The sequence below is a fragment of the Danio aesculapii genome, chromosome 12 (assembly GCF_903798145.1).
Source record: "Danio aesculapii chromosome 12, fDanAes4.1, whole genome shotgun sequence".
In the NCBI taxonomy this organism is placed as follows: domain Eukaryota; kingdom Metazoa; phylum Chordata; class Actinopteri; order Cypriniformes; family Danionidae; genus Danio; species Danio aesculapii.
Genome location: NC_079446.1, coordinates 14,176,208 through 14,192,938, shown reverse-complemented (window position 1 = coordinate 14,192,938; position 16,731 = coordinate 14,176,208). Strand labels below are relative to the sequence as shown.

At 41.7% G+C, this 16,731-nt stretch overlaps 1 protein-coding gene and 1 long non-coding RNA gene across 2 annotated transcripts; both read left to right on the top strand.

Moving 5' to 3' along the window:
• The first annotated feature begins 7,454 nt into the window (after positions 1 to 7,454).
• Positions 7,455 to 10,581, top strand: LOC130238705 (uncharacterized). Its single transcript, XM_056469803.1, has 2 exons — positions 7,455 to 9,812; positions 9,982 to 10,581. The coding sequence occupies exons 1-2, from the start codon at positions 9,202 to 9,204 to the stop codon at positions 10,205 to 10,207; spliced, it is 837 nt and encodes a 278-aa protein (XP_056325778.1). The 5' UTR covers positions 7,455 to 9,201; the 3' UTR covers positions 10,208 to 10,581.
• A 2,012-nt stretch (positions 10,582 to 12,593) lies between these two features.
• On the top strand, positions 12,594 to 16,441 carry LOC130238355 (uncharacterized). The gene is made up of 3 exons (XR_008838630.1): positions 12,594 to 12,697; positions 16,180 to 16,232; positions 16,365 to 16,441. It is a non-coding gene; the product is annotated as an uncharacterized LOC130238355 (long non-coding RNA).
• Positions 16,442 to 16,731: the final 290 nt, after the last annotated feature.

Sequence of the window (16,731 nt, the reverse complement as noted above, 5' to 3'; positions counted from 1 at the left end):
TTGGTGCCATGACCCGGATGGGAGTAAAGTTTAGGGGTTGAGTGTAGCAGAAGCAAGTTAGTGAAGTGCTGTGCAGGTAAACCTCACTCTTTTAACTTCTAAAGGTGCTCTAGTGACAGACGTTAAAGGCCATGGTCTTTAACCTCCTTGTTAGAGCAACCGACTTCCAGACAAAGAATTGCTGGTTCGATCCCAGTTCGGAGCAAGTTGGGTGGTGTAGGACCGGCAGGGTTACATATACACTTATATAAAAAGATAACCATTAAAAATAAGTTTTTATTTTCAGAATGACATTAAGTGCAATACCTCAGACTTTCAAAGTTTGCACATTTACTTAAGAAATACATGGACACAATAACTTAATTTAACTGAGTTTTTTTGTGAAGACATCAGTGTAATAAAGTAAAATAATAAAAAAAGGAAAACATTCTTCAAGCGGAAAAGATGAAAATGGTTTTCATTACAAAATTCTTGGTGAACTAGATGAGCCCCACAAACATTATGATATGAGATGACACTCAAAATAATATGCAAATATCCTTCAAGTTTAATTACCACAACCTCCAAAGCACACAAATATTTTTTTTTCAGTTGAGCATAAAACAAACATTTCTCAACAAGGAGTCAATGGTTCCTCAACAACATAGGTGAATATATGGACAGAGTAATTATAGCCATTGTACTGTAGCTTGTACTACTACAAATCATCATAACTAGTTCAGTAATATAGTGCACACCGTTCTGGTGATAAAAAAGTAGCATACCTAAATGTTATCAACACCTGAACATAGCAACTAAATTAGTGGTCACCTTACCTCAAAACCTTACCACTTCTATACTATAAAACATATAACAGAAAACTAGGACACTAAAAAGTAAGTATTTCAAACGTTGTTGTATTCTGGGTGTTCTGATGCGATCTTTGTTTAAGAAACAGTGTGAATCATAGTTTTAATAGCTCACAATGTTTGTTGTTATATTAACACTACAATTTATCATGTCACTTCATTAGTATGATTCATGCAAATGGTTAATTTAACATAGCATTTCCGTTTCCCACCTCGGGGAATGAGGGTTACTTTTAATAACCGGAGCATTCCCCTTCGGATGGGGAACTTCAATGCTATGGTGGAGACTCCACTATGGGGAAATGTATGGAAAAGCCATAATGATTGTACCTCACTTTCACCCCCGATGAGAGGTTCGCCAGGCAAGCATGAACGCACCTGCATCAACTAGAGGCGCGGTCTTCCAACGTGTTCTCTGGCCCTTACTTAACCCACTTCAATAGAAGATTTACGGATTTAGATATATTGGGGGGACTGCACCGTGGCTGAATAAGCATATGGGATCGCCTAGCAGGCACCTATACCCAGAACGCGCGCTGACCAGAGGGCAGACCTACAACGTAACAGGCCAGCAAGTGACTCCTCCACTGAGTGACTGACGCCTCTGAGGAATCTCTGCAGGGCTCACCTAAGCAGGGAACTTTACTGACAGAGTGAAGAAACGCACGTATCTCCATGTTAGGGAGAATAGCGCAGCAAGCGTGTTTCAACAAACCGGCTCCACTCGCAGATTGAAAACCTTGCAAATGTATTAGGTGTCCCCTGCCCGCAGCTCTACAGATGTCTGTTAGAGAGGCGCCGCGTGCACGCGCCCAAGAGGATGCGATGCTCCGAGTGGAGTGCACACGAACTCCTGGGGCACACGGCTCGCACTGGCTTAGGTAAGCGAGGGAGATGGCATCCACTATCTAGTGGGCCAACCTCTGTTTAGATATGGCACTTCCCTGCTGCCGGCCACCATAACAGATGAAGAGCTGTCCAGATGATCTAAAGCTCTGAGTGCGGTCCAGATACATTCGAAAGCATGAACTGGACAAAGTATCGAAAGGGCTGGGTCTGCCTCCTCCGGGGGCAGTGCTTGCAGGCTCACTACCTGGTCCTTAAATGGTGTGGTAGGAACCTTGGGCTCATATCCAGGGTGGGGTCTCAAGACAACTTGAGAATAAGCCAGCCCAATTTCCAAGCACGAGTCACTGCCCGAAAATGCCTCCAGGTTCTTTACCCTCTTAATCGATGCCAACGTGACCAGCAGAGCTAAGTTCAGGGACAGAAATCTTAAAGATACTGAGTCGAGTGGGAACGAGGGTGAGATCCCAAGAGAGCATGAGAGGGGGGCGGGGTGGATTAATTCGCCTAGCACCTCTGAGGAGCCGGATGATGAGGTTATGCCTTCCCACGGTGCTTCCAGCCACCGCGTCATGGTGAGCGGAGATGGCAGCCACATAAACCTTGAGTGTGGAGGGTGACAGCCTGCTCTCCAGCTTCTCTTGAAGGAAAGAAAGCACAACACTGATCTGGCAAGTTCGGGGGTCTTCTCTGCGAGAGACGCACCATTCAATAAATAGACTCCACTTCAGGGCGTAGGCGCACCTCGTCGAGGGGGCTCTAGCCTGAGTGATGGTATTGACCACCGCAGTCGGTAGGTTACCTAAATCTTCCTCGCGTCCAAGGACCACATGTGGAGGTTCCAAAGATCTGGGTGAGGGTGCCAGATGGTGCCCTGTCCCTGAGAGAGGACCTTCTAGCAAGACCTTCTCCTCATCCTCCCTAACCTTGCACAGTAACTGCACGAGCAGGCTCACTTTGGGAAACGCATATTTGCACATGCCCTGAGGCCAGCTGTGGGCCAGTGCATCCGTGCCGAGAGAGCTCTCGGTCAGGGAAAAAAACAACTGGCAATGAGCGTTCTAGGGGGAAGCAAACAGACCAATCTGGGCTTCCCTGAATCGAGCCCATGTCAGCTGAACAGACTCGGGGTGGAGTACCCATTCTCCTGGATGTAAAGGCTGCCGCGAGAGCGCGTCGGCTGCAGGGTTGAGCTTGCCTGGAATGTGAATGGCTCGCAGCGAGACATGCAGCGAGAGTGGATACCCCCCATACGGTTGATATATGCCACCGCTGCTGTGCTGTCCGTCCTGACTAGCATATGCTGTCGCTCCAGCAACAGTAAAAAGTGGTGGAGAGCAAGGAACACTGCCAACAGCTGTAGGCGATTGATGTGCCAATGCAACTGGATTCCTTTCCACAGGCCCACAGCTGCATGCCTGCAACGCACGGCCCCCCAGCCCGTGTTGGAAGCATCTGTCGAAACGACAACATGACTGGACGCCTGCCCTAGAGGCACTCCGGCCTGTAGGAACGAGGGGTCATTTCAAGGGCTGAGGGGCGCGGCGATACAGCACAGTAACAGTGACTAGGTGTGTGCATGTGTGCCATGCACGTCTGGGGACTCGATTGTGAAACCAGTGCTGAAGTGGTCTCATATGGAGTAATCCGAGCGGCGTGACAGCGGCTGCAGATGCCATATGCCCCAGGAGGTTCTGAAAGGATTTCAGTGGGACTACTACTTTGCTGTCGAACTCTCTCAGATAGTTCAGCATTAGCTGAGAGCGCTCTCCGGAGAGGCGCACTGTCATGGTGACAAAGTCCAGCTCCAGCCTGAGAAAAGAGATCTTCTGCATGGGGGCGAACTTGCTCTTTTCTCGGTTGATCTGAAGCCCCAACATGTGAAGGTGCCGGAGCATCTTGTCTTTGTGCATAATCAATTGCTTCCAAGATTGGGCTAAAATCAGTCAGTCATCGAGATAATGGAGTATGCGGATGCCCGCGAAACGAAGGGGCACTAGGGCACCCTCCCCGAGCTTGGTGAAGACCCGCAGGGACAGAGAGAGCCCGAAGGGGAGGACTTTGTACTGCCAAGCTTGACCTTCGAATACAAACCGCAGAAACTGACGGTGGCATGGAAGAATGGAGACATTAAACTAGCATCCTTCAGGTCTATCGCTTCAAACCAATCCCGAGGACAGACGCACTGGAGGAAGTGTTTCTGCTTGAGCATTCTGAATGGCAGCTTGTGCAGACAGCGGTTCAAAATGAGCAGAACTAGGATTGGCCATGACTCACCGCTCTCTTTGGGCACAATGAAGTATGGGCTGTAAAACCCGCTCTCCATCTCAGCTGGAGGGACTGGCTCGGTTGCATCCTTCGCCAGGAGGACAGCAATCTCCTCTCGCAAGACAGGGGTGGACAGGGGGCTGACCCTGATGAAATACACACCCGTGAACTTGGCGGGCCAGAGGGGGGGGCGAGGAGTGGGAGAAAGGAGACCTCGGATGGCTTGGTAAGTGGAGCGGGCTTACGGACCCGCCGATAGATGACATTACCCATCGCATCTGACTGCTCTCTCACCGCCTTGAATTCCTGCGTGAATTCACCGACGGTGTCGCTGAACAGGCCAGCCTGGGATATAGAGTCAAGAAAGCGAACTTTGTCCACTTTGCGCATTTCAGCCAGGTTTAGCCAGAGGTGACGCTCCTGGACCATGTGGACAACGTCCTTTCCAACGCACACGCAGTGGACTTAGTGGTCTGAAAAGCATAGTCGGTTGCGGTGCGGAGCTCGTGTAACAAGCTTGGGTCGGACCCACCCTCATGCAGCTGGGCCAGCATCTGCGCTTGGTAGTGCTGGTAGGTGGCCCCAGCGAGCAAGGTGGAAGAAGCCTGGCCCGCAGCTCTGTAGGCTCTAGCTCCGAGAGAGGCAGATAACCTGCAGGCTTTGGACGGCAGACGATGTGGGCCCCGCAAAGAGGAGGCGCCACACAAACAAAGATTGACCGCAATGGCGCGCTTGACCTGTGGGATCACCTTATATCCCCTGGCAGCTCCACCATCAAGAGTGGTGAGGGCGGAGAGCCATGCAGCACGGGTAGAAAAATGTGCCCTCCAAGACTGCGTGAGTCTACTGTGCACCTCCGGGAAAAAGGGGACATGAGGCTTCGAAGTCTTTGCCTTCTTGTCCTCAACGTAGCACCCATCTAGTCGGTCTGGCCACTGAGCTGGGGAATGAACCATCTCCAACTCCACGGCCGAAGCAGCCTGGGAAAGCACAGCTAACATGTCCGTTTCAGGATCCGTGACATCGCTCACCTACATGGCGGGGGCGAGTGGGTCTGGATCCTCGTCAGACAATGAAAGCCCACACTCTGATGCAGCAGTGGACGTCTGGTCCCCGTTGTCATCAAGCGTAAGGGCTACCATATGGGTAGACGGATCGCTTCCTCTGCTCGAAGCTTGGATGGTGCGCTTGGAGGAGCGGGAGGTTCGCAGGCCCGGGGGCGGCGGATAGTCTCCCACTGGAACCTTCAGATCTGCCCGAGTGGCCACTGCCGGGCAGGGGACAGCTGGGGTTGTTCGCCCTTTTGCAAGGGCTAGCCGCAATCTTAACTGCACAACAGACATGCCATCGCAATGACGACATGAACTGCCCACGAGTACCGCATTAACATGCTGGACCCCCAGACATGCAACGCAGTGCTCGTGCCCATCATCTAGGGACAAGAAACCACCGCATCCAGAAATGCACAGTCGGAGCGACGTCCTGAAAATGACGCACTGCGCGACTGTGTTGTTCTTTTAGGTGAAAGTGCAACTATACCGGGACCGGGAGACCGCTCTTGTTCGCTCGAAATCGCTGTCGATCAGCAGGAGGAACACTCATCGTCTCTCTCAGAAGACTGTGAAGTCTCTGAAGCAAAAAGGATGCCTCTCCCTTGCTCTTGCTGTGCTTATATTGCCAAATTGATTATAACGAGCATCAGCTGCGCAAGCTGACGCTGCCAACTCATTGGCATTTCATTGACTCGTTTACATATATTACATTTAGTCAGTGTTGGGGAGGAATACATGTACCGGCGGTACATATTTAGAATACTGTTCATGAGTAACTGTATTCCGTTACAGTTACTATTTTTAAACAGGGTATTTAGAATACAGTTACTTTCCTAATACCATTGGAATACTTCGGGCGATGCATGTCTGGCCCATAATAATATTACTAAATTGCCACTGAAACCATAGAAACAGAAGCTACACGCCCGACTGCAATCACCAGTGTTAACTCAGTGAGACTCACGCAAATGACCCTGTTCTCATGCCCTCATGCCACACCTCCATTTTCTCATGCAGCAAAAAGGACGATCGCAAACACCGAACAACCGGACAACAACCATGATTTTCAAATAAACTGCTTTTTTTGCCATCATTGTTCATGAATTCGCTTCATGTTTCGTTTACGCTTCTTAAATTTACGTTCACTTTTCTGACACAAATGTGGGCAGGACTTATGGGCACCTTAGCCAAAGTTGGCAGCCCTGGTTAACTTGAGTGTACAATTATGGAGGATTCAAACCAGGATCTAGAGGGGTTGGAGCCGCAACCAAAGCAACTTTCTAGTAGCAGTAAAGGAAAAAATGCAATCATGTCTTGGAAGTTCAGGCATTTTTACTCTTTAAAGAATGAGAGAAGTGAGCGAAACCTGACAGTGCAATGCAATCTCTGCCTGCCAGCTAACAACCTGCTAGCTGCATCTAAAGATTCAACGTCGAATCTGAAGAAACACCTTAAGGTAAGTTTTTTTTATACAATGTGTCTGTCTATTTTTGCTTTTTAGTGAATTTGACAGTGTCAGTATTGTGTTAGTCATGTCATTTCTCAGTTCGTGTCGGCCTTCATTGTATCTAAAAAGACGTTTGCTTGACATATTTTTGTGATGGGTTTCCCGCAAATAAGGATAAAAAGCTTTCCAATTGGAATGCGATGAACGTCAATTCTCAATACTTTGCATGTTTATAATAGAAAGTCGCAAGTAGCCTACAGGCTGTGGCTAATTATAAAATTGAATAAAATGTAAAGAAATATTAATGCTAAAACAGTTTCTTTATTGGCCGTTTTGTTTTTTTGTTCACTGAGTGTTGAGCCTCTATGCAAATTATCTAATAAAAATACTTAAAGAGCCCATATTATGGGTTTTTGAAAATGCTCTTCCATATAGTGTGTCACACAGCTCTAAGTGAAGTGAAATGTCCAGCTAAGGCATAAATCTGTAAGTGTACAGTGTTTAAAACTGTTGATTCATCTATAAAAGAGTCGACTCATAGTGCTTCAAATGAGTCGTCTTGATAACGAGTCATTAGGTGTTTCGTGATGACGCGGCTACGAAACACAAGTAGTTGCGCGCGCAAACCCGGGAGATTTGAAACCTGCGGCCCCGCCCACTAACAGAAAAAAAGCAACACATATACACACACACACACACACACACAGAGACACACACAGAGACACACAGACACCGGTCGAAAGAAGTCACGCTGTGCAGATGGATATTACTGACAGTCTAATCAAAGATGAAACCTCAGCAATATAGCCCAGCCTTGAGCAGATCGAGTGCTTCTGGAAACTACATGCTTACAAAGAAGACTTCATCAGTTTGTTAAAGGAAGGATCAGTAAAGACTGTCAGAACATGGATCAGTGCATCATGAATCAGTTTCTTCCAACATTTCATAAGTGTAAGTACGTGCGATTAAAATTATTCGCGGATATAACTGAGGACGCGGGTGGTGAGGGAGGTGTCGCCGACACCGCTATGGACGCGCCGGCCCTGTGTGTGTGTGTGATAAGAGCAGGTAGACTGTGATGGGCTAGGAGATCTCCTCGCCAGTTCTTGGACTTTTTGCTTGATAAAATAGTTTGTCGTCGGTATTTTCTAGTCCATCGTCTGTATTTACATTTACCCACTGGCAGCCAAAATCCACTATGAAGCGTGTATGCACTGTGACTACTTTTATATTGTTGATTATCTGCTGGGCATTTCACTCTGTCTCGTGCTGAAGCCTGTCAGTGTGGTCGACCAATCGCAGCAGGCTGTCATTGGTCCAATCAGCGCAAATTAGCTTCGCGCTCAGGAGGGGTTTGGGAACAAATGAATCGCTGAACGATTCATATGGGAGTCGCTGGGATAATTAGGTAAAAATAAATGCAGATTATAAGACCATGAAAGTGTTTTTTGACCTTGCATGCATATTAGACTGTTGTACCCTTACAACCTAAATATGACCCTACTTCATGTATAATATGGGCTCTTTAAGACATAACATTTTGGATTAATTAAACAGGTGTTGTTACACCATTTTCTGTGAAATGAGAATACCACCTGTCCAAATATACTTTTCATCAATGAGACCACAAGCAGTTATCCTATGTTCACCTCATATCAGATTTTAATAATGGCATACATAATTTTTACAAAGTGGCAGTAGTGAAACAGTGCCCCCTAGAGTCAAATAATTGATTGTCACAGAAAATGGTGTAACACCCACCTGTTGTTCTCATTAAATATATTGGATAGCACTTTAAAGCATTGCTTGGCTCTATGCTTCCCATAACATAATTATTAAAACTGGATCTCTGTCTTTTTTTTTTTTTTTAGAGGACACACCCCAGTGCCCTACTGCAAATTCCACAAACCTCATCAGATGACTCAATCTCAAGCACACCACCTCCTCTCAAGCAGTCAACTTTATGCACCTCTTCGCTTACTCAAACAAGACTCAACGGATTGGTGTTTGAGTACATCATAGCAGATGTACAACCTTTTTCACTGGTAGAGAATGCGTCATTTCGGAAAATGATTGAAGGAATCAGTGGTGGCAAAGGACCAATGTCAAGAAAAACTTTAATGCAACGCATTGAAAGTGAGTCTCAAAAAATGAAAGAGGCACTGACAGAAACACTTTGCAATGTTAAAACTGTTTGCACAACTGCGCACATATGGACTGCTCACCATAAGAGTTTTTTTGGTGACACCTGTCACTGGATCGAGCCTGAGACACTAGAGCGGAAGTCTGCTGCACTAGCCTGTGAACAGCTAACTGGGCGCCACACATATGAGGTAATCGCTACCAAACTTGCTGAGATTCATTCACAATTTCAAATTCAGGGCAAAGTCAGTACAACTGTGACTGATAATGTAAGCAATTTTTTTTAAAGCTTTCAAAGAAAATGGAGGACCTGAAGCTGAGGATGAAACTGATGGAGTAGAAGATGATGTACAATTTGAAGATGTTGCAGCTTTTTTTTGAGGCAGATCAAAATGAAGAGCTAATGTTTTTTTCGCCACCTCACCATCGCTGTGCTGCACACACTCTTAATCTTATTGCAACATCAGACTTGAACAAAGCAGCATCACAGGGTGTTCACAGAAAACTCTACCGAAGTGCCATGTCCAAATCTGCAGCCATATGAAACAAAGCCCACCGCTCATCTGGTGCTGCTGATGCCATCCAAGAAATTGCCAAGATGAGATGCCTGGTACCATCTGTGACAAGGTGGAGCTCAGAGTACCACGCCATTGTAAAACTGATCAGACTCTCCGATGATCAGCTGAATGATATCTGTGACCGCCTCAGTGTGTCTAAACTCCACCCGCAAGAGATTACATTTCTCAAAGAGTACACAACTATCCTACAACCACTGTGCTACTCTATAGATCTTCTCCAAGGAGAAAAGAACTGCTTTTTTGGTTTCATTGTTCCGACTATCATAAGCCTGAAAGCCAAACTGGCTGAAAAAATGACACAGACTCAGTTTTCATCTCAAATACTCGCAGCTGTGATCAAAGCTATTGACACTCGATTTGAGAAGGTATTTAGCAGTCATGAAGCAAGAGTGGCAGCATCCACAATTCCAAAATTCCGTCTCTGGTGGCTTGCAGATGTGGAGAGAGAAGAAATGAAAAGACAGATGATCCAAGAAGCTTCTCTAATCAACTCAGCAGGACCCTCTGTGGGTGCTCACAGCACAACTGCAAATGCCTCAAAAGGACCAGATCTTCTAGAAGATGATGACAGCTTCTTCACTTTTGAGACAGCAGTGACAACTTCTACAACTGTAGAAGAGGAGGTGCACAGGTATATAATATTTTAAGCTTATTTATTTTACCATGAACATTAGAATTACTGTTATGATTAATTTTTGTTGCATGCTTGCATCAAAATGAAAGAATGTACCATAAAATAGTCACAATCATAGTATGTGAATTCTGTTCACTGACCATGCTTCTTCTTTTTGTGTTGATAGATACCTTCAGGATTCAGAGAAGTCCTTGGTTTCCCTGAAGATGTATCCTACTGTCAAAGCCCTCTTCATAAAGTACAACACTACATTGCCATCAATTGCTCCTGTAGAGCGACTCTTCAGCCAGGGAGGACTCGTTTTTACTCTTCATCGCAACAGAATGACAGATAAGCACTTTGAAATGTCTCTATTGCTGCGCTACAACCGCCTTTACTTGACTGTTGATTAGGAAAGCATAGGTAGTTAGGTACTGTAGATAGGTGGCTACTGGCTAATATGTTTGACTTAAAACAAAACTTGTTTTCTTTTGATGTTTACATTTTTGTAAAGCAAACACATTTTGCATTCTTCTAATATTTGCAATATTGTTCTTGGGTGAGATGTTTTCATAATAGAAATTAAAATGTTGGATAGAACCGGTTACATTACCTTGGTTTTACATAAACTATTTTGAAGCTTTTTTTTTCATGTATACCTGATATTTTTCTGTGAAATACAAAGGGTAAGCAAAATGCATATTATATACCTATACTTTATATTACAGACAGTAATGCTGTCTATGTTCAAGCACTTTTAATCTTTATTACAGAAACAGAAATTTAATTTGTTGACACTTTGATAAATAAACATTATTTAATAAACATAATTATATTGTTTTATTTATTTTTCCGTCAGTCAATAATGTTTAGCATTAGAGGCTCTCTGTTTTCCTGCAGAAATTGCTACCAACGCATATTGTGACATTTAATAGACTTGAAGGCTGTTTTCAAGGGGAATTATTCCAAGTTTTTAGAATACAGTACCAGGATAAAGCAAAGTAACGGGATATGTTACAAAATACATTTTAAAGTAGGCATTCTGTATTCTGTAACTAAATACATTTACAAAGTATTCTCCCCAACAGTGCATATGGTGGATTCTCCACCATAGCATTGAAGTTCCCCATCCAAAGGGGAACTATCGTTGTGCTGGTAAACACCCATACACTCATAAACTACAGCCAATTCAGTTGATCCAATTCACATACTATAGCACATGTCTGTGGACTGAGGGGGAAACCCGAATGAAACCCATGCAAATCCAGAGAAAACAAGCAATGTCCACACAGAAATGCCAAGTGGCGCAGCCCACCTCATAACAGCTGTGAGGTGACAGTGGTAATCACTGAGCCACTCAGTTTAGACAATATATTGATAATTCAAGTTGGCAAAAGACTGACAGATCAGCATCTGAAACCGTATGTTTCATAAATCTAGTTTATTATCATGACCAAATTTTCTTTCTAGTAAACAGTTAAGATGAGAGGAACTTAATGAACCTTCTCTAGAAGTGCGACATTTTCTCTGACACACAAGATGGCTGGGACTACAGGGACTAACAAAAGTCCAAGGGTGATTTTAATCAGCTAAGGTACTGATTCTCACAACGGGCCTGTCCTGTGCCACCAGCCACTTAATGATGTGCATCGACGTCAGGGATAAATTGTGTTCTCTCTGCTTCCTGTGCTGTGGATAAAAGCTCTGGGGAATGTGATAAGTGATGTTGGCTCTCAGCTGGTGTCTGTCAGAGTGAGAAGCATGTAATCTCCAATGGCTTTGAATGTGGTAATCGCTTCAGCTATTGTGTGTCTCTAGAGATATTTGTGCATATTCATGATCAGAAGTGATTTGTTTATCAGGCTTTTTGTTGTTGATGATGGTTGACTATTCTGTGTTCGTGGTTTACAATGAAGTAGAAAATGAGATTTTCCAATGAGTTTCTGGATTTTGTTTTCTTAAGAAAAAAATAAGGTCTGTTGTTAAAAGGGGTGTGAACTGAAAAATTGATCTTTATTTTTTTTAAATATAAGAGTTTATATGAATCATGCTGTAAGTTTTAGAACTTTCTCAGTCTTCTCTGTGCCACTTTATTACATAATACTATGATCATGCTTTAACATCACTGCCACATCCAATGATTTAAACATGCAGTAGGTATATAATGAGAAAGGCAAATGCAGGTTGAAACCAAATGGAAAAGATGGATCTGAAGACAACAATATGATATGCGGTGCCAAATTGTGGAAAAACTGTTTTTGCATTTGTCTCTTTGATGATCCCAACATCAGGGAATAATAAATGAAAGTTTAACTATATTTAAATTGCCATAACCATTTCCAACCCAGCCTCATACTGAAAATGTACCACTAAATAAATTCTGGAGAGCACAAAATAGCAGGAGCTATGCTTTTTTAGCAGTTTTTGTTTTCGTGAATCCACCAGAGGCCACTGTGTATGCTTTTCAGATCTCAAATTTCTCTCGCGAGTGCCAATCATACCTGCTGTTCTTGCATAAATCCATAGGCCACTGTCGACTGACTGACTGACTGCCCAATGACTGGCCTACCCTCCTCCTTCCCTAAACCCAATAGAGTTTTCAAAAGCACCGAATTGACCCGGCCACCCACTTGCACTTGTTTTAAAAAGCAATCCAGAAAAAGAAAATCCCTCGCCTGATTTTAACCACGTTTTCAGATTTTACCACATTTCCACCCTGTTATTTACTTGTTTATCTTATTTTTTGGCTTTTGTATTTGTCTTACCTGCTTTCTGGAACTGTTCTTCGCTGGACTCAAACCCCGTCGTTGCGGTCAACACCTCACTCTGCATCTCAAGTCAGCCAAGATACATGGCGAGCTACTGGACCAGCTGGTAACAACGGGAAAGCCGTCAATATGGAGGTAAGTGGTCAGCTGATAAGCATGAAAAGGAACGGCATCATACCGCCCCGTAGCATTTGTTTTAAAAATTAAATTATGCCATACGTACCATTTGGTTTAAGGTGTGTGTCTGAAATTTATTTAAATAACAATAATAAAAAATTTATTTGTTGGCACCACTAGCTTCTTGTTAGCATACTGACTTATAACACTAATGTGCTTGAGGTGATCTAAGTCCTGTTCCCTATGCATTCCTGTCTACACTCTCAACTGTCCTGCATAAAGGAATAAAATGTATATTTTTTTAAATAAAAGGTGAACTTTTCAGATGATCTTTTATATCATTAGCCAGAATTCACGGACACTGGTCTCCCCTCTTTCTCCAGGAACTTCAGGAAACACATGCCATGCAAAGCCATAAATGTTCTAAAGCTGAAAAAAAAAATTTGAGAGTGATTTTTCAGATGTCCCTATCACCCATCAAGGGTGTTTTTGGAATTCCATAGGCAGCCCCATTGATAGGTTTCAGTCACATATCCTGTAAAGAGACCTGGCGGACATAAAACCATGAGCTGTAATGGCATCTACACTGGGATCTCAACACACAATCCAGCCATTTCCATAAGTTGAAAGCTTTGAATAGTTGGATAATACATCAACAGAGTATCATCAGTTCTTTTTTATAAAAAAAAAATAAATAAAAATGGTGACACGGTGGCTCAGTGGTTAGCACCACAGTATGAAGAGTGCTGGTTCAAGCCCTGGCTGGGCCAGTCGGTGTTTCTGTGTGGAGTTTGCATGTTCTCCCTGTGTTGGTTTCCTCTGGATGCTTTGGTTTGCCCCACAGTCCAAAGACATGCAGTACAGGTGAATTGAATAGGCTAAATTGGCCATAGTGTGTGTGTGTGTGTGTGAATCCAATGTTTGTTTCTATGGGTGTTTTCCTGTATGGGGTTGCGGCTAGAAGGGCATACACTGTGTAAAACATATGGTGCATAAGTTAGCGGTTCATTCCACTGTGCTGACCCCTGATAAATAAAGGGTCTGAGCCGAAGGAAAATGAACGAATAATAGTAAAAAAAAATGTAAATTGTTGATTTTTAAACTCCCAAACTTTCTGCTATGTATTTATATACATATTTTGACATCTCCTTGGATCCTATACTGAAAGTTCATAGTGCCAGCTTCCAAAGGTTTCACATTTGGAATTAACCCCAGACTGTTTACCTGTTGTTGAGAAATAATCAGAGAACAGCATATGCCTGGGTATAATTTCTTTGGCCACATACTGATTTAGATAACCTCAAATTAAATTGCTTTATTTAAATTGCAAAGCATAGGCATACAGAGTCGAAATTATGAGAACTGTATCACTATAAAAGACTGGTTTACCTAACTGTATTAAAAAAATATTAAATAAAGTTATATTTCAAAAAGTTATTAAAATGTAAAATTGCATTTACATTTTCCTGTTTTGCAGGATATAAACATTATTTCATAATATTCATTAAAAAAAAAAAGGAAAATAATGCATACTTAGAATAGCATAAACTTTATTCTTCATAGACCCTTTTCACATTTCCGGCTTTCTCAGTAGTGAAAATCATCATAGTTGGGTAAACTTAGAGTGCATTGAATGGGAGCGTACCACAAATATATATATATATATATATATATATATATATATATATATATATATATATATATATATATATATATATATATATATATGTATGTATGTATGTATGTATGTATGTATGTATGTATGTATATATATATATATATATATATATATATATATATATATATATATATATATATATATATATATATGAAAATAATGAAAGAAAAACTCCACGATGATGTTATCAAGACTTTCAGAAAAATGAAACAAACTGCGTGAGACTGATAACGACAGCCAGAAGAGAGAACAATGTCAAATCAATGTCAAAAAATATTTTTATATAACACACAAAGATAAAACTAGTTGCAAGAACCCAACACACTAAACAACAAGGATGCCAAACATTCAAACGTAAGAGCTAAGGGGCTTAAATACTGCATCCAGGAAAAACAATCATCAGAAACCAGTGTGAACTAATCAGAAACAATGGTACCAAACAATGAACAGGAACTCATGAGTCATGACTAATGTGCATTCAAAATCACACACTTCCCAATAAAGTACATAAAATGCAATCTGTGAATAGAACATACAAATTCATTGTATTCAAAAAGTTGCAGCTGAAAACTACCTGGATGTATGAGTGTCCAATAAACCATGGGTCTCAATCTCAATTACTGAAGGGGCCGCAGCTCTGCACAGTTTAGCTCCAACCCTAATCAAACACATCGGATGCAACAAAAACAAGGTGTTCGAGACTCTTTTGAACAACGTAATTATCATTATCAGCTGTGTTTGATTAGGGTTAAAGCAAAACTGTGCAGAGCTGCAGCCCTCCAGGAATTGAGTTTGAGACCCATGCATAAAACACTTTACTATATATCATGAGGCAACAGAAATGAAGTGAAGTTATGCAACTAGTGTCTCTGTATTTCATTCATAAAACTCCTATTCCTACTCAATAGGAAATTCAAATGTAGTATGTACTGTACAACATGAAATTTCAGACACACTGATATTAACATCAAATTAACATGAACCCAGAACATAACATACAGATGAAGAAAAGTTGAGAAAGTCTTTTTTACTTTCTCTTTTTTACTTTTTACTGTCTTTTTTTACCTCCATTTTAAGGTCAACATCATTAGCCCCTTTAAGATATATATATATATATATATATATATAATTTTTTTTATTATTTTTTTTTTTTTGATAGTCTACAGAACAAACCATCATTATTCAATAACTTGCCTAATTACCCTAACCTGCCTAATTAACCCAATTAACCTAGTTAAGCCTTTAAATGTCACTTTAAGCTGTATAGAAGTGTCTTGAAAAAATTCTAGTAAAATATTATTCACTGTCATCATGACAAATAAAAAATAAATGAATTATTACACACGTGTAACCCAGGTTACTAGTGGGTAGTACACAGCATTAGAGCAAATAGAAATACCCTTATAAATATGAGAAAAAACATTGGCAGAATGCTCGATTAAATAAAATATTTTAAATAATTTATTTATATAAATAATTTGTAAAAGAGTATTATACAGCATCCAAGGAAATTGCGCTTTGAATGACACCATCGTACCTTTGGCTATAGACCTTTTTGCTAAGAAAATGCTAAGAACTTCCGGTCAGCAGCTTTTGCGTATAAACAGTCACATTTGGACAGCTTTGAAATAATAGTTTTAATCTATTTTACCTGCTTTTACCATCTTTGGACTAATACTATTGTAAACGCTGTAAACGGAAGTTCTAACCATTCTACCGGAAGACACTGGTCGCTATGGCGCCCTCCATGCAGCAGCCAAGAAAAAGGTCTATAGCAGCAGATTAGGTTTACAAACAATAACAAATCTCTCTTGTCTTTTAGCTTGTGTTTACCGTTGCTATGGTGATAAAGTGTTCGCAAGGGAATGCAGAGATGTAAGTTGTTATATTATTAACAGCAGAAAACTATTAGATTTATATCTTTTAATGTTTTAAATGCGTATTAACTGTGAAATATTACCATTAATAAGATGCTGAAATGATTTCTATCATATATTTTTAATGAAGGATTGAGAGAAAAACAGGATTTGTATCCGAGAGTGAAATCTGCACACAAGTGACACCTGGAGTTTTTCATGGGTTTTCGCTTTGATTTTGAATGATTTCCTTGGTGAGTTCGTGTTTTTTTTTATTGTTTTTATTATAATATTATTTAAACTAGTGTCAAAAAATGTGTTTCATTAATTAACTATTTGTTTGGTCTAGTTAAAATCACAACAACATATACAAGAGTGAAATAGAAACAAAAAGAGCAGTAAATCTTGTGAAATAAAATGTTTGTGTTACACAGTATTATACAAGTGATCGTGTAAAGTTTAAGTGAGAGAATTTAAGTAAAATGCTGTCATTTGTAAAAAGAAAATGCCAAATAAGA